At 39.7% G+C, this 26,753-nt stretch overlaps 1 protein-coding gene across 14 annotated transcripts in view; it reads right to left on the bottom strand.

Moving 5' to 3' along the window:
• Positions 1–2,929: 2,929 nt before the first annotated feature.
• The window catches only part of NEBL (nebulette), a 192,603-nt gene continuing 168,779 nt past the window's right edge, over positions 2,930–26,753 (bottom strand). For 6 of the 14 annotated variants that reach the window (XM_083467411.1, XM_083467413.1, XM_083467412.1 and 3 more), the window contains 12 exons: positions 25,251–25,361; positions 23,007–23,117; positions 22,620–22,730; positions 22,140–22,244; positions 21,189–21,281; positions 19,622–19,714; positions 19,032–19,136; positions 17,976–18,147; positions 17,022–17,114; positions 15,688–15,813; positions 10,559–10,674; positions 2,930–8,882 (listed from right to left, as the gene is read on the bottom strand). In XM_083467411.1, the coding sequence (XP_083323537.1) occupies positions 8,706–8,882; positions 10,559–10,674; positions 15,688–15,813; positions 17,022–17,114; positions 17,976–18,147; positions 19,032–19,136; positions 19,622–19,714; positions 21,189–21,281; positions 22,140–22,244; positions 22,620–22,730; positions 23,007–23,117; positions 25,251–25,361 (1,413 nt within the window). In that variant the 3' untranslated portion in view covers positions 2,930–8,705. Of the gene's footprint in view, positions 8,883–10,558; positions 10,675–15,687; positions 15,814–17,021; positions 17,115–17,975; positions 18,148–19,031; positions 19,137–19,621; positions 19,715–19,753; positions 20,190–21,188; positions 21,282–22,139; positions 22,245–22,619; positions 22,731–23,006; positions 23,118–25,250; positions 25,362–26,753 lie in introns of those variants that run through there. The other 8 variants (XM_083467417.1, XM_083467415.1, XM_083467416.1 and 5 more) reach the window with 5 other exon arrangements.

The raw sequence follows: 26,753 nt of genomic DNA, 5'->3' as shown, positions 1-26,753 counted from the left end.
AGATCTAACCCTATCATGTCTAGTTTAGCCCCAAGGCTTGTTTGCCAAATTCAGGTTGTTGTTGCCCTTTTTCATCACAGAGTGAAGACAAGAAACTGAGCTCAGCCATGGGTTGGGTAGGAGAAGTGGGGAAGACTAAGTTCATTGCCAAATGACCATCTCACAATCGTTATCACTGCAAGCACCATCAGAAGCCTCCACCAGTATTTCTGAAACCCTTTTGAGGGATCCTGGACCACACCTTTTCGGTCTGTCCTTGGAAGATACAACTGCTCTAAGGAATGTGAAGAAAGAAGGTGGATAGCTGATCACCCTCCCCATCTCTGAAAAGGCCAAGTACTATATTTTTGTGACTTGTGCACTGACAACTAAGAGCGGTGGGTGGGTCACACAAGTAGAAGATTAGAGCAAGACAACAATGTGGAACCCGAGGGGAAACAAATCATTCCACTTGAAAACAAAATCTGATTAAGCCGTTAACTTTCAGCTAAAGAAAATCAATGTGTGTCATGCTGGTTTTCTTGGGCTATATCTATCGTGCCACAGAAAAGAAAGAATCACAGATTTTTGTTTCTAGGGATGCATGCATGTGTTATGTACAGATGTGTGCATGGAAGTGGTTACAAGATCATATAACCTGAAATTCTAAAACACACACTTATGGCAGTGCTTCCAAATCCTCCTTATTTTGGCTTTATCATGCAAAAACTAGAGAGGTCCACTTTGCTCCCTGATAATATGTTCCATTTTATTTGGATGGGGTCCATATAGCCTCTGCTTTCCTTTGCCTTTTGGAGCAGTCTTCAGCATCCTTTGTTTTGGAAAAGAATGTCTCGTGGAAGCCAGATAATACAAGCACTTTTCTTTAATTTTCTTCTTTGTCTGTGTGTCTCTCATATTAAAAAGCCAGACTGAATTTAAACCATCAGGGATTTTTCCCCCTTCTTCTCCTGCAATTGACATTTCAGCTCCCTCTGGAATTAATTCTGAATCCTTTGCCATTAAGAGTCATGAACAAGATTAGCATTCAAATTTGGGTTTTTAAAACAAAATGTTTGAATACATTGAACACTCCTTTCTCTCTGCTGTGTATTTACACATGAACTGGAACAAAAATACCGGTTCTGAAAGAGGCACGCTATGTTAGCTCAAAAGACATGTATAAATAGTTGCAGCTGAGTGAGAAAGGTAGGAACCCTATTGTTTCAGCTCTACCAGCCATCTTGGATTTTTCTCTTTATTTTAATAATAATCTACAAAGGATTTTGCAACCTTCTCCGGCAAGATGCCAGGCACTCGATTCTCCTGAAGATCATTCTGTACTCTCAGTATGCAGATCCTGACCATGATCAACACAGACAGATCAGAGGGTTTAACTGGGGGGAAACTTGTGCCCTAATGCTTTGAAAAAGGGTAACATTACAATGCACTTGCAGCTATTCCTTAGTTGTTGGCAGCTCCTCCTGAACAAACTGTACTGAAACGAATAGGAGCTATGCAAAAACACAGCAATGTCCAGGATAAATTCACCCCGGTGGAGCTTGGTTTAGAGATCATACTCCATGATTTCGCTATGGGGAGATCAGGGCAGCAGGAGGGATATATTTCTGCATCATCCAATACCAAAAATTGTATTCTGAAACACTGGTAACTATACAGCTGCATGAAAAATCAAGGTGTTTCCTGGGAATTTTAGATGTCACCAATATGTGGATGGTGCCCAGCTCTCTCTATTCGATCTGAGTCAGGACTTATGCCCCAAATACCTGAATGACATCTCCTCCCCTACCGACCCTCTGTGCTGATTGAAGCTGTAGTTCAAAACATAGGGAGGGCACCATATTAGTGAAGGCTGATCTAGCAGATGTGATAGCTGCAGGAAGTGAACCTTCAAAGCAAAGTGACCCAGAGAACATGCAATACTTTAAATGTTAAGTATAATTGTTTAATTGTACATTGAAATGGAAAAGAACCCTGTATATGCGCTGTATGTGCATTGCCATCTCTCGCCACAACCTGGACTCATCCTCTGAGGCCCTTCTTCACGTGTCTCCTGCCTGTAAGGTCCAGAGCGTGGCACCACGAGAACAGGCCTTTTCTGCAGTGGCCCCCCCGTTTGTGGAATGCTCTCCCCAGGGAGGTTCATCCAATCACCTTCCTCTTCAACCAGGCCTTTGGCTGATTAATATTCTACAGCCTTTTAAATGTTTTTTGGTTTTTTTTGAGGGGAGGTTGTTTTATTGTTTCTGTTTTAACATTTTATTTGTGTTTTTATCTTGTGAACTACCACTCTGTGACCTTTTCATGAAGGGCGGTATATAAATTTAATACATAAATAAAAATAAATCTCTGATCCTGCCACAGCTACAATCAAAAGATAGAGCTAGAGTAAAGAGTAAAGGTAAAGGACCCTGGATGATAAAGTTCAGTCAAAGGCAACTATGGGGTTGTGGCGCTCAACTCACTTTCAGGCCAAGGAAGCTGGCATTTGTCCACAGACAACTTTCCAGGTCATGTGGCCAGCATGACTAAACGCTTTTGGTGCAACGGGACACCGTGACGGAAACAAGAGCGCACAAAAACGCCGTTTACCTTCCCACAGCAGCGGTACCTATTTATCTATTTGCACTGGTGTGCTTTCGAACTGCTAGGTTGGCAGAAGCTGGGAAAGAGCAACGGGAGCTCGCCCCGTCGCAGGGATTCGAACTGCTGACCTTACAATCAGCAAGCCCAAGAGGCTCAGTGGTTTAGACCACAGCACTACCTGCATCCCAAGGCTAGAAAAGACCTTCACTTTCCATATTCTATCATGGGCACCCTGAAACTGCCTGTCAAAGTGACACATATTTCACTACTACAAAGGAAATATCTTTGTCATGGAGTGTTGTGGCTTTGAAAAGTTTCTGATTAATATCATGCATACATAGTAGCAGCTTTAATATTTTATTTCAGTGCCATTGTATGTTATGCAGAATATGTAAATGTTACAACTACTTGACATCAACCAAAATGTGAACTAGGTTGCATAGGTTAGTACTTCAGGCAGCAGAAGAATGTTGCTCTAGTCCACTGAAGCATTGAGATTCACAGTGTACAGGGGCAGAAACAGGATTTAAAGCATTTCTAATAAAATATATTTTAATAGCTGGTGTTATCCTTTCGCATAACAAAAGCCAAATTATGCCGATGCATCATATGATCTCTTAAAATTACTCCCCTCCCCCATTGAACTACAAAGTTTCCTTAATAATTTTATACTCCCAAATAAAAGTACAATTTTGCAAATTAACACAGTATATGCATTTTTAAGCAAACGTACAAACTAAGCAGTTTTGTTATTTGTTTTTTTATAAATTGCAAAAAGTAGAGGAGTTCCACATCATGCTAACCAAATACAGTCAGAAAAAATGGTTTCCAGTGGTTTAGAGACATGTACTTTGTAATACAGATTTGTAATAATACAGCAGATAATTTATGATCTCTCTAAATAAAATGTTTCTGTTGCAACTTGATTACATCATAAATACAATATGCAATTTCTATATATTGGACAAAAAAAAGCATATGAAATTCATTTGAACATCCTGTAAGTAGTACAGGCAGTTTCGGAAGAAAATATAACTCCAAATATTTATCCCAGGGGGATTCGAAGTTTGAGGTGCTTGGAGGCACATTCGTGCTTCAGAAAGACCCATATACAGAGCTAAAGTTCTGCTTGCTCTTTTTCATATGAAGATGATCTCATGAGTTTGGCTATTATGAATTGTTATGTTTTTGCTGGAAGAACAATCAGAGACTTAACAAAAAGGTCTCAGCATTCCTCAGTGACTCTAATCATCTGACTATGATTGCCAGATCTTGAAATCACAAACTCTAGCAACTGGGCTGGGTCTCAGATTAGAACTCTCTGGCCAGAGACAGTAACCTAGAGCAGGTCTGGTAATCAAACCTCAAAACTGGCACAGTATTCACTTAAGGTTTACAGCTTTACAAGAGGAAAAGTAATGGTCCTTCCTCTCATTGTTCTAGCAACTGGCCCTGAAACAAGCAACCTTGTCAGGCTCGTTTTATGGTGTTCGAACCAAAGATTGGGGAACAGAGAGACAGCTTGAAACAAGTCTGAATTTGAAAAGAGTTGTTGTAGAAAACAGAGGCAGAAAACCTGAGGCATTTTAGCTACAGTTAGCTAAAACTGAGCGGCAACAGTTTTTTATCTGGGAATCTGATGCAGAATTTGTAATTGTGCAGTCTGCAATAGAATCTGATTCCTTCCAACATCTGATGCATGTTCCCTCGTTGGAAAAAAAGCATACCTCTGTAAGTTAGAAGTGGAAGAATTTGTGGCCCTGCAGATGTTGTTGGTCAGTGGTCAGGGGTGATGGGAGCTGGAGTCTAGCAACATCTGGAGGATGACGAGTTCCCCATCCCTGCTTCTGGACTTACTGTCATTTGGGATCGGGGGAAGCATTTTGCAGAATATGAAGCTGCCTGACACCAAGAAAGATACTTGACCCATCTAAACCAGTGCTGTAATTGGAAGCAGTTCTTCAAATTCTCAGGCACATCTTTCATACCTGGAATTCTTTTAATCGCAGTTGCAAACTATAGAACCTGGACCCTTCATAAAAAACCATGTGCTCCATAATGAACAGTTCATTCTTCCAAGCAGTATTTTACACTAAAAAGTAGATTCTTGGGCCAACAGCAGCATATGAAGCCCTGGCTACATGCATCAATTTCATCTCCTTGTCTATCTCCTACCTCTGAATCTCAGCCTAGAGAAGAATAGGCAAGGCATTGTTAAGTGCTTCATAATTTTAATTCAGAAGTTTGCATTTGTTAGCAGAAAACACTGCTAGGTTGGAAGAGTTCGATGCTACTGATTGGGTTTCAACTATTTAATTATTAACTAAAGTTTATCCAGTAGTTAATGGTATAATGTCATTTCTAACACCTAAAATCTAACAGCTCTTATTAACTAATGGCTAAACTACATTCTTCCCAACTTCTGTGTTTGCAATTGTTTTAGAAAGAAGAGTAAATTACAGGTATTGTCCAGTACAAGGCGAAAAACCAAAAAAAATTTAAAATGTTTTTCACCTCTCTAGAAAATGTCTTAAGTTGAGCACATTGAATTCTAGTTTTCAAAAGGATACTTTTTATGCAGCCTCATTTTGAGATGGTGGAATTCAGTTATGAATGTGCACAGTGGGAGTCATAAGGGCTACATCATACGTTATTAGACAGCCTTTGCCAACCTGCAGCTGCCTTCCTGACCATTGGCCTTGCTGTCTAGAGTTGATGGGCACTGTCATCCACAACACCTATAGGACAGCAGGCTGAGGAAGGCTCTTATAGCATAGTTGCCACTGGAATCCATTTCTGCGTGGCAGAGTTAATCTGAAGGCTGCAGTATTTGTAAGTACCCATCTGCACCACGACTTTATGAGGGAGGTGGTGCATGAGTTTCCATGTGATTTGTGGGTTTTCCACAAATCTGAGTCGTTTAATAAGTGCCACAACCCTATGAATAATCCACAATAGGTGAGATTCAGTGGCAGCCACACTGCTTGTGTATGAAACTGCATTCATTTATATGCAGCATGGTGCACCAGCTCAAAAACTGCATTGAGGGTTTGAATAAATGCCATAAACATTTTGCAGTGGGACAGTTCTCTTTGAAAAACAATTACCAGTACCTTGTTTCGGGGTTTTTTTAAAAATTATAACAGGCAAATAAAGATGGCATTCATCCTTGCAATTTAATATCACATGTAATAATATCACAGACTGCATATGCATGTTGTTTGCACAAATATGGGTATTGAAGACAATTTCCTTTACTTAATGAGAAACTATTTTGACAGCGTTGCTTGCCAACATGGAGGTGGTTGAATGAAGGGACTGAAAGTGCAAGTAGATAAATAGGTACCGCTGCTCTGGTTCGCCAGAAGCGGCTTAGTCATGACCCGGAAGCTGTACGCCTGCTCCCTCGGCCAATAAAGCGAGATGAGCACTGCAACCCCAGAGTCATCCATGACTGGACCTAACGGTCAGGGGTCCCTTTACCTTTACCTTACAACAATATCAGCATAAGGTAAAGGTAAAGGTTTCCAGGGCAAAACTCCCCACATATTCTTTCAAAACTCGCCACATATAAACTGAATTGGCATGGTCTCATGAGTAGATTAGTCCATCTCATCTTGTGAGCACTTGAATCAGGCATGGCAGTCTTTTTATTAACACCAATTTGAAGTCCATGCTCTGGCCCAATGAATAGCTAACTGGCCTGAACTGCCCAGGTCAAACTGAGGCCATTCTATGGCTACCACTCTCACAGAAAAATGGCCAGGAGACAAAACAGCTGCTGGTCTGATGGAAAAAATGGTTTATTTTCCTTCTTTTGGGTAAAACAGAATAATAGAAATGAAGAGCTTTCTATTCTTTAACTTCTGTACTTCTGAGTTACTTACTATGTTCGAGATGTTATGCTAGAGACATTGTCCTCTGACATCTGAGAACAAAACGCTCTAAAAGCAGTTTAAATATACTTCCCTTAGACAATAAAAAAAAATTATGCACAATACAATGGACGCAGCATACCTTCAATGGTCAACTTCAGTAGCAAAATACATTGTAGCCCTTAGACACCAATCTATGTAAATAACAATCTATTTAAAAAACATCTTACTTGGGGATTTACATTTCCCTCTCTCTGACCTGGATCTTTTTTTAAACACACATACACCCACACCAGTCCTGATTTTATTTGTATGGAGGAAAAACAAGAGATAAATGGTCATAAATATTCATACTTTGAGTACATAGAAAAATATATTCTTCCCATACCTCCCCTTTTCATAATATGTTGGATACTATGATTGCAGAATGGAAGTAACTTACATTGATAGTGATTTTTATGTTTTATTTTTGCATAAACAATTAGGAATATGTCTCAGCAAATTTGTTTCCATGCACTACTTGCTGGGCTTGAAGAAATGCACTGGTTCAGGGGATAAATTCCGACAACTAAACTCATTGTATTTCCCTTTTGCTCTTTCATTTTTTTTACCTTGTGTTAATAATAATTGGCTTGATCCAAACATTCCCTTCAACTGACAGAATGCATCTTCCATCAAATGAGTCTTTCCATCAAAGGAAGGAAACCTTTGGACCCAACCCTATAATACTGTAAAGTTATTCACCAGCATTATCTTGTAATCCTTACAACAGCCCTTCAATATTGGTCTCCCCATTTGCAGATAAGGAACTGAGGTTGAGTGAGAGTGACTTAAGTAAGGCCAGCAGGTGAGCTTGTGGGAGAAGTGAGATTTGAATCAGGGGCTCCCCTGGTTCAAAGCTCAGCCTCTAATCCACTACACCACACCAGCTCTCAACAGCTCCTAAAAAGTTTAGGAACATCCAACAAGTGTTTTGTGATCCAATGAGTATTAATTAGAAATGATAAAATAAGACAGCAGTGCAACTGATATATATATATTTTTAAAGAAAACGTTGGGAAATAATGGTTTTGTATTTTTTTACTTTGTGGGAAGACAAAAGTTTCTCAGGTGGATGCCATGCTTCAATTATTGAGTAAATCCTTGAGTTATATTCACAAAGCTAGAAATTTACTAATATCTAGTAATCTTTTTCTTGAACTAAGCCTCTGGAAAAAAATCACATTCTTTGCCAGTCAGGTCCCAAATCCAAGCCCCAATTCATGAAGTAATCCCTACCACCAATCCATTATACCAGAGATGGAAAACCTGTGGCTGTCCAGATGTGGCTGGACTCCAGTTCCCTTCATCCCTGGCCAAAACATCTGGAAGGCTACATATTTGCCATCCCTGTAGTGAATCATTACACGTAAAGGGTACAATTATATGTCATTGCAAAGTTCTCAGGACAGACCCTTACAACAACAACAAAATAGATATATGTGTTTTGAAGACAGTGCTTTGAAGACAGTAATTTCTATACAAACAGTGTTAATACAAGGGGAAATAGAAAAGGTTGGAATTAACAAAATAGAAAATGCACTCTAAAATTGTTTCTAACTGTGCAAAAAGGCACAGCTATTGTCATGGAGATCATTCACAACTGGTAGTTTGGGAGGACTAACATGAATTGGGACTATGGATGAGAGAAAATGAAAGCTTCAGGGAAGAATACAGTAGACTGGACAGCTGTGTGTCAGGAAGCTTCCGACATTAAATACAAGATACGTTTTGTTTAAGGCTGCCAGGCAGTTGTAAGCAACTTCTGAGCATGTCATTTATCACAACAACAAAAGATTTGTTTTGTTAACTTGGATTTTTAATTACTCAGACCTTAACACCAAGGTATAACCTCTTACAATTTCAAAGTCACACAATAAAAAATACCAGCTGCTTTGTGATTAAAACTTAAGTGGGAAATGCAGCCTACTGTAAAGGCAGAAACCTATCTGGGAGCTAATTAATAGAAACCTTTACATGATTACAAGCACCAGGTTTCCACCAACAAGTTTTTCTATATACGTTTAAGCAGCACACTTTGGGAACTCTGTGCTTCTTGGACTTGTTAGAGGAATTGTGTGTTGACTTCCAGAAAGGAGCACTGATTGTTACATTAACAGGGAAGTAATGAAGATGTGGTCTTAAAAGTACGTTTGTAAAGCTTAAGTAAATCAAAATAAAGCTCAGAAGTACTAACGGTGAGTATTAATTAACAAACTCAATGTAATTTGCTGGAAGCATTCCAGTTTTCCCAGTTCTCTGAACAGTACCATACATCCAACCATCGTCAATTGGTTGCACATTGATGATGTAGTCACCATCCCTGAATGAAACTTCATCTTCATCTTGGGCACTATAGTCATACATTGCTCTATATGTTCTCTGTGAAAAGAAAGGAGAGGGAAGTCCATTAAACACAATTCACAGACTTTCCAACAAACCAATCTCTACAAACCTACATTATATGTCACCAGCAATGCGGGTTGTATAGATCAGCAAATTTTCAAATTGCAAAGAAATTATTCTTCATGGAGCTAGGGATAGTCTTGAGTACGCAGTCCTGAATGTTAGAAACACTTTTGAAATATGCATTGTCACCTGCCTGGTCGTCATAAAATAAGCTAAGATATCCATATTTGGGGAGAATACCATTGGTATGAACTGGCACTTTAAAAGCCCACAATATAACATGCCAATTATATGTCACAATACTCTAAATCAGGCAAATTCAATGATCAACTATATTGTGAGGAGGATTTTCACCCTTTCCCTGCCATTAATTGTACTGTATATAACCACACATATTACACATAGATATGTACACATTATTGTTGGGGAGTTTTTTAGATATTCACCATAAAGATGTGGTCACGTTTGCTAGATAAACTTAGTGATCAGTCAGGGAAGACAGTATTTCAAAATGTATTCTTAAGCAACCACAATTTACTAAACACATTTATGCCAACGTAAGTATAGAAGAATCTTTTGGGAGTCGCCCAGATTGGCTGGGGCAACCCAGTTACATGGGTAGGATTGTGTTTTGTTTTGTTTTGTTTTGTTTTGTTTTGTTTTGTTTATTATTATTATTATTATTATTATTATTATTATTATTATTATTATTCCACCCAAGATTCCAGCTTGTCCACACTTCTGCTTGTGCAGCTGCTTTAACCTGGTTTTTCTGCAGATATTTGTTCCAATTCAGCAGTAAAGAGTGGGTTTTCCCGGGGAAAGTGGCAAGACAAATGAAAAACTGCTCAGATCCGTGCCAAAAAGGTATGGGAGAAGTGGATGTATGGATGGGTCCTATGATGCATTTGGGGGTGGAAATGCTTGCAGCAATATTTCATTGTTTACAGAAAGCTTTTAACTCAGAGTTTGAAGATCCTAACAATTTTACACATTTATTCACTGCCGTTCAAAGCAGTTTATGGTAGGTTTTTGGTAGTGTTTTAATCCATCATTCTTCATCAAGCTGAGGTTGTGTTGTGTGTTTTTTAAGTGTCAGTTTCCAGCCATATGCCAGAAACATCAAGAGATATTCAGAATATCAAATACTGTATTAGAAGGTGTGGGAATGAGATTCTTTACTGTATCTTATGATTCTGGGACAGCCTGATGCCCTCCAGAAGTTTAGGAATATGACTCCTATCAGCTCCAGACAGCACAGCGACGCTGTGAAAAACTTCTAAAACTTTTTAGAAGCTTATTATGATCTGGGTATAACTGAGAAACAAAGCTCAAAGTTCTACATAAGGCAGCTGTCAGGGGAAATCTCCACCATAATTCAATTACAATGTAGTAATTTAGCTACTGCATAGATTGCAATATGTAATTGAGATTTGTACTCCTTTAAGGACTTAAAGAGGTCCCTTACAAAAAAAAAAATCAAGTTTGCTCAGGTTAAGTCTAGAGAACATGTTCATAGCCCATGTGAAAAAGTGCAAGTTAAAGGTTTTTTTAAGACAGGCTCAGTTATAGAGGAAAAAGGGAAAATAATTGTGTTTGCAGGAGAGAGGCTGCTGTGAAAAGGATTAATTATTTAACTCAATACTCACCAAGGTAGCTGAATGTGGCTGTGAATGCATCGATCTCATAGACGACATACTAGTCTGGTGCATGTAACCATATCCTTGGGGCTGACTTTGTTGATATGCCCCCGGAAGTACAGGGGCTGCATGGCAAAAGAAACATAAATAAATTACTGCAAGGGAACATGCTATGGTCATTCAATAAGTGAAGTGATGCTTTCTTCTCCCTTTACAACATCTGCAGGAGTTGGCTTCCTTAGTAGGAACTGGAGTAAGCAGAAAGAGCTTCTGTATACACAAAAAAGCTTGTCTTAGATAGAAAAACTAACTTTAAAAATTGGTGGGGGACTCCCCAGGCACACACTGACACTCCAAACCTGGCAGATGCAAGGAAAAGTGTAATTTACTCAAGGTTATATCTGAATCAAGAGAAAAGCAGCACAAATTTGCCCTGTAAGAGTGAACAAAAAAAATAATCAACAAAAACAAAGTTAAATGAAAACATTCTATAGTTAATGTCACATAGCAATGTTGTGTTGTCTACAATTCCACCTCAAAAGAGCTGCACCCCCTTGACTTTCTTACTCTATGAAGCAGTACTTGTTTACAATCTATGGCTACATACCCCAACATGAAAATCAAAGGTTGGTAGATGTGGTTCTGGCCTCACAACCTTCCTACATCTTGCTGATCAACTACCCAGAGAGTCACAAGAGGTGCATTCACACCTTTCTTCGCAGACAGAGTTCACTTCAGCAGTAAAGGAAATTACTTCTGTGCTGTCTACACTACAAATGCAGTGGGCAGCAAACAACTCATATTCACTTTGGGACCAGGGTTCTGCTAAAACAGAAAGACATGCAATCCTTCTACCAAACAAGCAGTTTTATTAACCTAGAACACCGCAATGGACACAGATACAAGCTGCTATTATATTAGGTGAGGGAAAACAATTGTTATCAAGGGATCCAAAAGCGCATCAAAAGGTCTCCAGATTCTCTCACCCAAAGTAGGATATCTGTTCCCGAGTTCTTTGGAAACCAGGGGTAGCCAACATAGCTACAGTGGTGCCTCGCAAGACGAAATTAATTCGTTCCGCAAGTTTTGCCGTCTAGCGAATTTTTCGTCTTGCGAAGCACGGTTTTAACGGTTTAACAAAGTCGCAAGACGTTTTCGTCTTGCGAAGCAAGCCCATAGGGAAATTCGTCTTGCGAGGCAAATCGAAAACGGAAAAACCTTTCGTCTAGCGAGTTTTTTGTCTTGCGAGGCATTCGTCTTGCGAGGTACCACTGTACTTCCAGATGTTGTTGGACTCTGTTCCCATCATCCCTAAGCATTGGCCATATTGGATGGGGCTGGTGGGAGTTGGTGTCCAACAACATCTGGAGAGCACCACATTGGCTACCTCTGGATTAGATATTATGGAGACATGAGGATGCTGTCATTTTGGCACCAGTGGGCCCAGTCCTCCCCATTCCTGCAGAAGGATCTAGGTTGCCCTTCTAAAAGTGGAGTGACATTGTGTTGTGATTTTCTCTTCCTCCATTTATTGATTGGGTAAAAATACACACAAAGGTGGCATGTATGTTGGTCCATACGAAACAAATGTCCTAAATCTGCTGTTGGGTTATTGGGACCAACCAAAATGTCACAAAATAGTAGCAAGCTTTTGAGTTGTGGAGAACATTTTATCAGGCAAGATGTTGCTCAAAGCAGCGGGGGGGGGAGACACAATGTGGGGGAAGGAGAAAAATTAGCCTGTGTTTTATAGTCACGAGGTCAGGGAGACAGATATCCCTGGCATATCCCATGCCAAGGATATGTCTCTTTAAGACACACAACTTCTCTAGTATCATTTTCCTTTTAAGCAGGGATGTCATGTCTTCCCAAATACTTTTTTCATCTACAGCCTGAGCAACTGATTGGAAGATATGATCAAGTGGGGAAGCTGAGAAATTTCTGTAGTAATGAACATTAATCTCCATTTCCTGTATGCATGCAAATCAGTACATGCAACTCAGGCCCGCATGCAGCTAAACTTACTGGTTGCAATGAACAATTATCACTCTAAAGAACATTTGCACAAGTGGCCATTATTTCTTTGCTCCCCACCTGCAATTCTATACAGACCCAACGTACCGCTCCTGTACCCAAGACAACCCTATGTCTGTGAGTTATAGGCATTCAAAGGTTAGCTAGATCTTTCATGTTTGTTTGTTTGTTTGTTTTTGAGGTGTCCTTCTGCCTTTTGCCTTTGATCGCTTAGCTCTAATGAAAACTTTCTTAAACTTAGTAGGTCACACACTACATACATGTGCCCACAGGGACCTTGCAGGAAAGCAAGCAGTCCTGCTCCCAAAGAGATGCAGAGCTGCCGGCTGAATGTTCCATTGCCCCGGGGCAAATAACAGGCACAGAGTACTCCTACCCGAGGGTGTGCAAGTCACAGGCAGCACTATACCTGGCCCCATCCTAAGGCAGCTCAGCAGGAAGGAACTGCTTGTCAATTCATCACAGTCCACTTTAAACTCAGTTCCAAAGAGGAGTTTGGCACAAAAAGTGGCAATGTTGCATATAAGCTGCAGATAATGCTACCCAGGATGCGTAGAGCCTTCCACATCCCAGCAGACTGCATAGCGTCTAACCTTGATGTTAGGCAGTCAATGCTGGATTTGTTCATGAAGAGTCCCTCGTGGTGGAGGGATCAGCACTGCAGGTGTCCTTATTTAACCTTGCCCTATAGATATTATTTTATCTATTGCTCAAGACCTTTCTATCCCGCCTGCCTGAAGTCCTATTGACATTCCCATTCTGATGGTATAAACCTTATGTAAAAAAAAAAAAAGAAATTTTAAAGATCGTTGGTCTTTCCAAGACAGAATACTTTACCATGCAAAACCTTTTTAATTATATGAGCTCTTTCCCCATGCAGTAAAATCTTCCCCATTTTTCCGAAAAATAACAAAGCCATTACAAATTGCTGGGTTTTTACACATGGTTAAATAAGCAAACAATAACAAAAGACTGCTGTATCATAAAAGCTCCTTGCTCCATTAAGTATGATTAAAAAGTGGTTTGGTTTTAATTATCTACTCAACTAGAAAATCTGATGGAATCTTAACTTTGCTTTTATGACTTACTTTCTTTTCACTATGCATCTCAACAGGAAATGCACTGAAATGAACCATGAAGTATATATAATCTAATTGTATAATAGTTGCAAAATCATAAAGCCTGGAAAGTAACAATTTGAACAAAGAGATCCTTTGATCTACAAAACCATTCATAAAATATTCTAATATTAGAACCTACTAAACAGGCCAGCTAGAAACCCTTTATGTGTCTGAATGGGGGAGTGTTTGTCGCTTTATTACATAAATGCACACAGATTCCATTAGGCTGAGAAGTCTTGCCTACCCAACCCCTTTCGCTGATGTATAGGTAGCTCATAAAATATCGTATCCAAGATGCACCATCCATGGGACCACAATGCAGTCGCTACATTAATGGAAACACGTGTACTATTATATATATTCAAAATTCTGTGGTAGCCCCCTAACTGTGAAATGTTTTCTTAGGATGGTTTTATTTTCCTTAATTTCATTGCATTGTTGGTTTTTGGCACTTATTATAATTTTGCATTCCTTTGTATTTGTGCCTTACAACAAAGGGATACTTCTCAGACTTAGTTCACTGGAACTGCAAAACATTTGATAGTGGCTGGATCTCTCTCATATATATATATATTTGAATCGCAACTTATGTCAACTACAACTGAAGAAAGGTATTCAGGACTTTACAGAAATGTAGTAAGCAAGATAACTCATTATGGGAGAGGACCTTCTTTTCAGATTAACACATTTATTTTAAAAGGTGTTTCATAATAGAAAATACATAGTTTATCACTAATGGGCTTGAACTTGGCAAATTTCAGAGACCCAAATATTAAATTCCAAATAAGAAACACATAGTTGTCAGATGCTAATGGGAGCGCTAAAGCTATTCAGTTTTAAGACGAAATACCTCCCTGAAATGACAAGGCATAGTTTAAATGGCCTGGAAATATAGTCAAGAAGAATAGAAGATTGCAATGAATATTTCATAGACATATTTAAGTGTAATGCAAAATCCACTTTAAAGCACAGACACAACAACAAGCATGCTTATTAAGCTCTCCATGTATATTCATTTACGGAAATGGTTGGCAACTTTGTTCAGAACACTGGCATGAAGATTGAATGAGCTGAGACTTTGCCAGCATATACCAGAATTCCAATAAAAGCATGCAAGAAACACGGGGAAGCCTGAACTATCAGTCCTCAGTCTACAAGTTGCTCTGTGATAATGTGTGTTAAGAATGTGATTTACAGTGGAGCACAAACCTTTAATTTAAATGATCAGGGGCCCTGCAAACACAATAGCAGAAAGTATAAAATAATTCAAGAGTTGGGTACTTGCCCCTCTCAGTGACTTAGATGCTGTGTACTCCTACAAAATACCCAACACAATACAGAATACGCACATAGACAGACAAACACATATGGTATGGGTGTGTGGGTGTGCGTGGGTGTAGGACTGCGCAACGTAACTGCTTGTAAGACTGTGCTGGCATCCTAAATCAACTAAAACATTGCACCTCTTGCTGTGCAATAGCAGCACATGGTAAAGACCATGAACACCTTTCAAACATAGTTGACCAAAACTACATTAGACAGCCCCGGTCTCTATGTTCTCCTCACACTATCGAATGAGCTTGTACTTGGGACAAAGGTAATAAATAGACTGACCCCCTTCCTTCCCCCACCTCCCCACTTAAAGTCACATATTTGAAGTTATTTGCACTCTACACAGCTGAAGTCAGAGGTGGACGAGCTTCATTAAAACAAACAAAAAAATATTTTATTTAACAAGGATGTTAATAGCTAACCAAGACAAGGCATTAAGACCTGTGAATCAAACACTGCATGCAAAAAAACAAACAAACCAAAATCTTACTGGCTATCTCAAGGGCTCTTTGACATCAATACAAATACTTCTCTTACACAGCTGTTTGTTTACTGGGCAAACCAGGGTTGCTGAGTTAACCTGGAGATGTGCAAGGAAACAGGCACACTGTGACTGTTAATCAGAAGGGAACAGAGGACATCTATGGGTACCTCCTTCGTTAGATGGCCTTGTTACCTCACTGGAACAAGAAAACATAGAGCCTTCTGATTTGTCATCTCCAACGCCAGAAGTACTGGTAGAACGGAAATGCTGTTTACTGTAACGTCTTGCTTTTTCTACGAGGGGAAACACAATACTGCAGTAAATAGCTATAGGACAGATGAGTATAGTAACAGAGAGCTACTTTATTTGTTTGTTTTTATTCAAATAACAGGGCTGACAACTTGGGTACTTCCCATGCCAGCAACATCTTGTGCAAAACTGCCCCAAGATACTAATAACTGGAATCTGTGAGCTCACTAAAATGTGCAAGTAGGGGAAACTGTTCACACAAGAATGCCGCTGTTGGATTATGGCTAGGGCTACGCACGGACTGTTCCCACAAATACTGGTACAGCTGTGACCAGTGGTGCCAACTTGAATACAGTATTAGGAAGGCCAGGTAAGCCCCACCCCACATAATCAATCACATGACATGACTCATGCATACCATTTGAATGGCAATGTCCGTCAACTTGGGGAGGGCAGCCCCCTCAAATATTTTATTGGTGGGGGCGAAGGGACCTTGGCCTCTAAGAGCTGGGCTCCTATGGCTGTGACATAAGACATTTTACTGCCCAAAGGGAAATTGTGTTGCTTAGCCTTAAGAGGAACCATGCAGAAACTTGCTGTAATGTGGATTATAACTCCCCTGTGATCCTCAGGTGAAGGGCAGTATAGAATTTTTGTGTGTGTGTGTGTGTGTGTGTGTGTGTAAAATCATAGCAGCAAGCAGATTATATTTAGTTATTCAGTTATTTAAAGGATACAATGGATAGCTCATGGAGGCTATGTGTTGTTCTTTTTGAGATGTGGTATTAAATGGTTTGCATTTAACCACAGAATCTAGGCAGCTGATAGAAAACCCACAAGACCTATCACCAACTTTAAATTGCATTCTGGATCATTCTATAAGCCAAGCCACGTGATCCATAGCAAAAATTAAACTAACCATTGCCGTGAAATTAAATAAATTTCATAATTGGAATAAACATCCAGTGCTTAAATTAGACAGTAGTGGGCATTAGATCTGCAGCCTTTAGGCCAGTCCAGACATCAGTAAATTGCCTCAGGAAACACAAACATGTGGAGTAAATGAAGCCTCACTCAGTGAATTAGTGCACAGGCCAATGACAATTCACATGAATGCGGCCACCCCATTAAAAAATTTGCTTCTGTGCTCACACAAATCAGTTCTGAAAAGCAGCAACTACATCATTAGATGGGCTGGTCGAATATTACTTGACTACAATCAAGCACTGGAGAAAATCATGTTAAACAATACCCGAAAGCATATGTAGACTCCTAGACTGAATATTATCTTCCAAAGGGTCAATGTCGAAGATGGAGCCAGGATCTGTGCGCCAAACTTTGAGGTCTTTTCCAAAAAGGAACAGTAAGACAGTTGGGGGAAGAAAGTAAAAGCACAAAGATGTTATCGGGGAAGACATAAATAATCCCTGGGGGCAATAGAGATGGGTTTTACCATGGGTTTGACCATGGGGAAAATAACATTTGAAAAAGTGTGAGATATGATTTGTGGCTTCATAGTTTCATAAATACTATCCAACATTGCAGAAATAACTTTACGAGATTCTTAGTGTGGTACTGAAGGAAAAGAATGAATGCATCTCATTTTCATTTCAATGCACAGGTCAGCACTTATAGTTTGCAAATAAAAATAACACGACTTTTCCAACAATAGAAATCTCATCATACCAGGTATTAAAATCATGGAGCTGAATTCCTTTTCTGCTAATCTACGTGAAAAAGTCAAATGGCAATTTCTTCTGTGATTACTTTCATTTTTTTTAAAGAAAGTTAAGAATGTTAATAATTGGCTGCTCATATTAACAATTTAAGTACTTTTTACATTGTGTCTCTCTCTTTCTTTACCTTTCAGCCTTTGTAGAGCAAATTAATGTTTGATTAAAATACCTTTCATCTTATCATCTGTTCTGTTAATTACTATACTCATTACTTCAGAGGTGACTGCAATCAGGAATTCTGCGGCAGACAATTATCGCCTGATAACCCAAAACTGACCTATCATTTTAATCTTAAGAAGGAACTGCATATGAAACAAAGGTACAAAACATCAAATACAGATAACACTGCAACTAGAAAGAACAAGATAGTTAGTTAGTTAGGTAAGTAAGTAAATAACAAAGCAAGATTATTCTGCAGAGCTGGCCCACATAATATATTTGGGTCAGTAAAGTACAGAGTAGAAACTTACCCACAATTATTCCAGGTCTCCTGTCCATTTCAACTATATGTGGGTGGACACCTTTGTAGGCAGCATCACTAACCACCTGGGTATTTCTTCTCACCCGTTCAGTCACAGGATCATCCACTATTGGAGTGAAACCTCTGCCTTTCGTCTTCTCAAAATCTTCATGGTATTTGACCTGGAGAGGGGTGGGAAGATTATTATTTTCTAGTCCAATGACAAGGTGTATTGAGAGCTGTAGAAGATAGGCATTGTCAACATTATTTTTCTTGGGCACTGACATTTTTGCTTATTTCAAGCTGGTAACCACTGTCATGCAATTGTTCCTTGCCGCTACAAGGCTCAATAGATGTGCAATTCCCATTGTCGTCGTTGGTTTTGTTTTTTTAAGGTAATTACTTTTTGTATACAGATAAAAAGTCGCATGCAGTCTATTGCATTTAGTGTTACATTCACATGCAAATGATGGTGCTAAACCCTTCAAAATCATCTTACATTTCATTCAGTTTCAGTTGAAGAAAGCACAAATGCCCCATATCAATACGTTAGGATAAAATTTCAAATTAGTATGACTTTTCAAGGTATTACAGATATCAATATGCTTTTTAAAAGCCTCCCTCCCCCATTCCTCACATACGGTCATATACACAGCACACTCACACATACACAATCCTTCAGGCAAAGGCAATCAGAAAAACCAAATTCAGAATTCCACTTGCACACACAAATCAAAAACATGCACAGGCACAAGGCAGTGTGTGTGTGTGTATCACCCTCTCCAGTTAAAATCTGCAATGCTGGAACAGAGAGGAACCATGTGAGGTGTCTTTAAGAAGCCACACGAGTGAATGGTTAGGGAAGTCGTTTTATTAGTATAGCAATATGCAACATTTAAATGCAGTTAGCAAACCCCCACCTCAAGAACCACTGTGTAAGGAGGAAAACTCAGTCCAGACTTTAGCGCATCGTGCTAGTTACCTAGATTAATGAAGGGTTCAATCCAATCCAATCTACAGCTACTGTTCTTCAGAACACACTAGCTAGGTGAAAAATGTACCCTACCATTGAGATGTTGTTTTGTGTCTCTTTGACATGCCTCAGCTCAGGTGTGTCTAGAATCATACTAGGTCTACCTTTCATCTGTTGCTGATCTCTGCTGTACTTGACCTGCAAAAGACAGCACATGGATTTTTCGAGTGTGCACAACTTGAGAGGAAAATGATGCTTAATGCCATGCGCAACTGATATTCTTTTACCGTTCTATCCCAAAATGAATAGGCATTGTGGGGAGGTGATAATGCGCATTGCACTGGTCTACCCATTCAAAGTCATTGGCCTTCACTACAATTCGTAACCGACTAGTTAATAATGCATGATACAAAAAATGTAAGATGGTACTTTAGTAAACATTGGCAAAGTCATTAAAAAACAAAGTGGAGAAACAAGAAAAACACACATGGAACCTACTGCTTCATTATTAGCAGTCACTAGGCCAAACGGATAAATACACATTTCTATAGTACTCTTAAAGATTCAAAATTAATTTATTAAGGACATAATTTGTTTAGGACATGATGCACTCATCACAGAAAGGTTAAATTCTTTATTAATCCAAAACAAGGAAAAGAAACAAGGAAAAACAAAGGACTTGCCGAGCTGATAATTTCTTGATTCTTCTTGACTCTCTCCATCTCAGGAGTGACACTGACAGCAGTTGCTTTACCAGGTTGCACTTTATAGTAAGCCTATTAATTTCAGATATATATAAATAACATTGCAACTGAACAATGATAAATAGGGCACCTGGTGTTTAAATTCCAAATGTTCTAATTAGTTCGGTATTTAAAGCTGTATGCTGAAGCATAACCTAATTATTTCTTTGTATTTCATTGGTAAAATATGTGCATAGAGAAGCATTACTAACTTAAACATAATTTGCTCCAAGGTATATTAGTGCTACTGCTGCTGTACAGTCTCCATTTGGTTCAACAGGGATTTTTTCTGCAGTTACAGGGCTGGTGCACAAAAAGGGAAAGGAGGTTTAAAAACTGACACATAGTCCCTAAAATAGATCTATCCTCTTTTGACAATATTAAGTGCAGGTTGGGAATTGGTTTCATTTCAGCGTTTACGATATAAAGTCAAACATTCTGATGAAGTCAGAAGGATATCGTAAGAAGCTGCAAAACTGGGTGTTAAACTGAGACTCCTCAAGAAGTACTGCAGAGACAGAAATATACAAGAAAAAGGACACTTCATGCATATATAATCAGGGGATAGAATCGTAGAACTGCAGAGTTGGAAGGGCCCACGGTGAGAATCTAGTCCAATCCCCTGCAATGCAGGAATCTTTCACCTAATATGGGGCTCGAACCCACAACCCTATTAAGAGTTACACGCATATATTAAGAGGCTGGGCTTTCCCCCCCTCTTCTGTAAATACAGTGGTATCTCGGGTTACATACACTTCAGGTTACATACACTTCAGGTTACATACACTTCAGGTTACAGACTCTGCTAACCCAAAAATAGTGCTTCAGGTTAAGAACTTTGCTTCAGGATGAGAACAGAAATCGCGCAGCAGAGGCACGGCGGCAGCAGGAGGCCCCATTAGCTAAAGTGGTGCTTCAGGATAAGAACAGTTTCAGGTTGAGAACAGACCTCCGGAACGAATTAAGTACTTAACCCGAGGTACCACTGTAGCTCCTGAACTGGGAGAATGAAAGAAAGGGAGAGTGCTTAACTCTTCCTGTGTCCACTGCTTCTTTGCTCCAAAGGGTTTGCCTCCAGGGTTTCAAATGCAGGTGGGCAGGGGAATCTGACCAATGCTGAATTATGATATACAGTGGTACCTCAGGTTAAGTACTTAATTCATTCCGGAGGTCCGTTCTTAACCTGAAACTGTTCTTAACCTGAAGCACCACTTTAGCTAATGGGGCCTTCTGCTGCCGCTGCGCTGCTGGAGCCCGATTTCTGTTCTCATCCTGAAGCAAAGTTCTTAACCTGAAGCACTATTTCTGGGTTAGCAGAGTCTGTAACCTGAAGCGTATGTAACCTGAAGCGTATGTAACCTGAGGTACCACTGTATTTCACTTGGAATGTCAGTTTTATAGTTCTATTTTTGTTTGTTGTTGTTTAGTACAGTGCATATCCACAAACAATAACAACAGCAATAATAATGATTTGCACAAAGGAGCATTTGTTTTAAAAAAAACTTACTGCGCTAATATTTTGCTGGTTTTTCTTTACTCGTTCAATCTCTGGAGTCTCTGTTACTGCTGTACCAGCTCCTATCACTTTCTTGTACAATACCTTTATTGAACAATAGAAAAATAATTATGAAGGTATGCTTCCTGGCACAAGTTTGCAACAACAGGCAATGTTCCAAATACTAAATTATACCGCCTCTGTTGTTTTAGCTTCCCATAAACTAACTCAATCACCACAAGAATAAACTCATTTTCTTTACTGGAACCTCATATGAAAAGAGTGCACATTGGGAAAGGCCATAACAGGTAGCATACTTGGCAGTGATATCCACAGATGTTTAAGGTTTAATTGTCCTGGCTCTTAGCATCTGATAAAGGTTGAGCACTTTCCCGTATACCTGTTCTTGTAGCCCTTTAAAAAGAGTGCAAGGCTACCCTCACCTCCATCACAGCATCCCACCACTTAAAGACTAATAAATTTATTATAGTATAAACCAACAATGGTGTAGAGTACACTTCATACTTTCTCTGGTCCACAAAAGCTTATGTCACAATAAATTTTGCTCCATTGAATTAAATGGGGTTTAGGTCCACATAACTCTGTAGAAGATTGCACTGCTCAAAAAAAAAATTGTTGCATTGCTACCTTTTCCCACAGTACTGTGAAAATTATTGTTGCAATTATTATTATTTATTAAACTTCTATACCGCCCTTCATCTGAGGATCACAGGGCAGTTTACAATATTTTAAAAAATTACATACCATGATAACAAACAAAAACCAACAATAACAATAACCACCCCCCAACAGGAGTGGTACAACCTTTACCAACGAGGGTATGCAACTGGCTTGGGGACAATGGACGGTACATTTTCCATTGTGCCCTGGGACACAAGAGAGTTCATTTGATGTTGAACTTTGTTAAGAGTTTCCCTTAAAATTTGGCTTGTTGCTACTTACAGCACTGATATTTCTCTGTGTGTTTTTAATTCTCTCGATTTCAGGAGTGTCTGGAACAGCAGAGTAGGAGCACATCATCTTCTCTGCTTCATCTTTGTACTTTTTCTACAAAATAGAAAGCCCAGCCAGATGGGTGGGGTATAAATAATAAAATTATTAGTATTAGTGTCAAAGTAAGTATGTATGTATTAAGCAATTAAACAACCAAATAGGCTTAAATATGTGTAAGCCTACTTTACTGTCACTTCACAATTCCTATACAATGGCAAACTGGGCCTTAATATAACTCAGAATTAAAGTCTGTATCTTTTATTATTTTTATTTTAGCATCCACACATTAAAACAAATGCACTGCCATTGGAAGCATGCATACTTATTAAAAAAATAAGACTCATATCAGAACAAAACGAACAACCCTGTGTGCAGGAGGACACTTCGGAACTGCAAGCGCCACTTAATTACTCTTCATTCCCTACCCACCTGGCTGGCTATTTCAGAAGCTTTCTTTGCTCGCTGTATCTCTGGGATATCTGAGCCCACCTGCATTCCTTTCCCTTTGATTTCAGTCTCCAGGTCCTTCATATATTCTTTCTGTAAGAAATGGAACGTTAATGAATTCTTAGACATACAATATCTTTAGCCTTTCATACCCAATACAGCTGGAATAATTCATGTGTGCTGCTTTCAAAAAGGTATGCTTGCAACACAAACTAGATTTCTGATGCCTGGCTGTGCTTCTGTCAGATTCAGTTTTTATTATTTTTCTATACTTCCTGCTTTCAAAAGGATTTCGTAAAAAAAAAAAAGGTTTAAAAGCCCATTGTATTTTACTGTAAATGTCATTGAAGCAATGCATTCTGCACTAACCTGGCTTGCAATTTCATAAGCTTTCTTTGCTCGTTGTATATCAGGAGTATCCGTGCCCACCTGCATGCCTTTCCCTTTAATTTCCATTTCTAGATGTTTCTTGTATTCTTTCTGTGAAGGACAGATCAGGAAATACTCAGATCTACAGCAGCTGAAGCTTTTATACAGATCCTGCTTTAATCTGCATGCTTTTATTAAATAGCACCCATGAAGGTCAAATTGTCCCTTTATACTCTCAGAACATTGACTCCATAGGAGATGCTCAGATATATCTGATGTTCCTTAAGGAAGAAAATCATTTAACAAAAATGCTTCTTTTTAAAAATAAATAAATAATAATAATCCCTGTAGTATTTTGTTTCAGGTTGCTCCTGTTTTCACTGCCCCGAATCAATGGATAAATTCATATAATTGAGCATTATAGGTAATAGATGTAATTCAGAAAGGACTAAATTCATCTGTCACAAGATCCACTCACTAGTTTAAGGTTTGAGCATTTATGTCTTATAAATGCTTACCACTGATTTTGACATTCAATGCAAATGGTGGGTGAATAGCCCCTCCTCTGTTCTTCTACAGGTAAGGTATCAATGAAAGTTTACCAGCACAAGTCCTTGGCTCCCTGTTTAGCCCACAAACCAATTTCCCCAAAACCACACCTAATCATTCCACACCTGACATTGTATGTAGGATCAGGTGTGAAGTAGGTGGACATGCAGCTGAAGACACAGTTCCCTGTAGAAAGCAGGATTGAACTCCCAGAACATCAGCCAACGTGCAGGTGGTTTAGTCTTGCTGGGTTTGGGTGTGTGAGCAATTTCATACGAAGCCCCACAGTACCCTCACCAGAACCTTACAGCCAACAGTACTAAAGCCCTTCCAATAAGAGACCCAACTTGGAATCTAGTCTAATTGGGATTCAGACCTAGTTTGGTATGGAAACTGACTTGGTCACCCTGTACAATGATCTGTATCAGGAGAGAGCTGGGAGTGTAACTCTGCAGATTCTCCTACATGGCTTTTGATGCCATCAGCCATGTTATTTTTCTGGGGTCTGATCTGAGTACAGTATTGGGGGAACCACATTGAAGTGATTCCACTCCTGCTTGGGTGGCCAGATCCAGACGGTGGTTCTTGGGGAGCACTGCTCAGCTCTGTGAGGTTCTCCAGTTTGGGGTTTCGCATAGATCAGTTCTGTCCCCGATGTTGTTTAACATCTACACAAAACCACTGAGTGGGGTCACACAGAGTTTTGGAGTACATTGTCACCAGTATGCAGATGACACACCGCTTTATTTCTCCTTTCTAACGTCTGCTGGTGAAGGAGTAGATGTACTGAATCAGTTCTTGGCTCTGATAATGGGCTGAATGGGTGCCGATAAAGGGACATTTAATCCAGACAACCATGAGGTGCTGTTAGTGAGTCGTTCCTCTGTCTAGCTGAGTGGTGTGCAGCGTGCTCTAGATGGAGAGACACTCCCTCAGAGGACCAAGTTCATAGCTTGATGGTTCTCCTGGACCCACTGCTGTCACGTAAGGCACAAGGGGCCTTGGTGGTATGGTAGTCTGCCTTCCACCAGCTTAGGTTGGTGGTCCAACCCCATCCGTGACAACTTTTGGAATTCACACTCAGTTTTGCAAGAGTTGAATATTTTGGTCTAAGGTCACAAGCACACCTTACATTTAAAGCACACCACTTCAACAGTCATGGCTTCCCACAAAGAATACAGTGGTACCTCGGGTTAAGAACTTAATTCGTTTCGGAGATCTGTTCTTAACCTGAAACTGTTCTTAACCTGAAACACCACTTTAGCTAATAGGGCCTCCTGCTCCTACCGCGCCGCCGGAGCACGATTTCTGTTCTCATCCTGAAGCAAAGTTCTTAACCCAAGGTACTATTTCTGGGTTAGCGGAGTCTGTAACCTGAAGCGTCTGTAACCTGAAGCGTATGTAACCTGAGGTACCACTGTACCGGGAACTGCAGTTTGTTACGGGTGCTGGGAATTGTAGCTCTTTGAAGTGTCTCCTTACAATTCTCGGTACCTTTAACTTCAGCTTTAACTTCAGGCAAAGCCACGGATGTTAAAGAGGTATGAGAGTGCTTTAAATGTATGGTGCAGATGGGACACCAGACCAAAATGCTCCACTCTTGCAAAACCGAGTATAAATTCCAAAAGTTGTCATATTACCTTATATCAAGCTATAAAGCATACAGTTCCATTTCAAGAAGCATTTTAAACAAACCTGGCTTGCAATTTCAGATGCTCTCTTGGCTCGCTGTATTTCAGGAGTATCTGTGCCAACCTGCATCCCTTTCCCTTTAATTTCAGTCTCCAGGTCTTTTTTATATTCTTTCTGTGCACACACGAAAATATAAATCAGGGTCTATTTGAAATGGAATGGGTGGGAGAGAGCAGAACACCTTTAAATGATACGCATTGCATATTCAAAACCTTTGCCCTCAAAGACCAATTTACAATTTAGGCAAGTGGTTTCTCTCTACAGCGGAGTTCTTGCACACCTACAAAATGAATAAATGTGTCAGTGTGTTTAGAAGGCTTGCATATTAAACACATGGTCAAACCCTTTAATAATGGTAGTTTAAAATTCTATTGAAATACTGAGTTACATGGGGAGTTTTCAGCAATGGTTTTTTTAAATAAAATGTTTGTTTTTAGTATACAAAGAACGCTTCCTAATTTAAATAGCCTGTGCTATTGACTTGGGCATTACCAAGTGATATAAATTATAAATAATTGATTCAAAATGAACATTTTATTTTCAGCAGGCCCTAACACACCCTAATTTTCTAAATAAGCACATATATTATTAAAAATGTGTTGGAAGGTGTGTTGAGTTAACTGCTCTAGAATATTTATTTGTACACAGAGGTAGACACATAAGCTGGGGTTGAACTGGGCCACTTCTATTTAGACCTTAAATTAAAATCATCAGGGGGGGATGCCTATGGGGCAGAAACTAATTTAACTGTACAACTATAGCCATTGGGTGACCCGCCATTGCCTAAGGAATTAGGGGACGACTCCCTAGCCTGTCCTGACTCCTGGGCCACACCTTAAAGGTGAGAAGGAAAGACTTACGCCATCACCACCACCCAAGACTGCAGAATCACAAGTGGATGAGAGAGTTTGGCCTCAAATGAGGCCCCTCTCCCAGCCCCTGAGCCTGAGAGTCAAGGAAATGAGCCTTGGTGCCGACCTATGAGCTGAAACGTGCCTATAGGACGTCACCAGGCTAAACCAAGCTATTTCTTTTCCCGCACCGAAACTGCCAAAAGTGACCAAATCAAGAAGATTAACCTATTTAAACAACACAGCAGACCATATAGCACTCCATCCCACTGTTCAGTGTGAAGTAGGCAAAGAAAACCAATCTGCGATCCAAAATGCAGATTGGGAGAAATTTCTAGCATAGACCATGAGACACAGTGGGAAACAGGGAAGGAGGGAAGGTGCTGTTGCAAAAAGAAGGCTGGAGGGAAGCCAGCTTGTCCCTTCAATAAGGATCAAGCCCTGACCCATTCCTCAGACCACCTTGGAAATGCAAGGATTTTCCTCCTCTGACTCTCTTGCCCAATGGTTCGTAAAGACACCCAGCCTTCTAGGAACCATCTCGGCCTTTTGGCTGAACGTTTTAGCACCCCGATAAGCAAAGCAAGGCCCATTAAGTTCAATGGGACTTACTCCCATGTAACCTAATATGCCTTTGGCAATACAAAGCTACATT

Source organism: Podarcis liolepis (assembly GCF_965112155.1).
Source record: "Podarcis liolepis genome assembly, chromosome: 12".
Lineage (NCBI taxonomy): Eukaryota > Metazoa > Chordata > Lepidosauria > Squamata > Lacertidae > Podarcis > Podarcis liolepis.
This window is presented reverse-complemented; position numbering and strand designations above follow the sequence as displayed.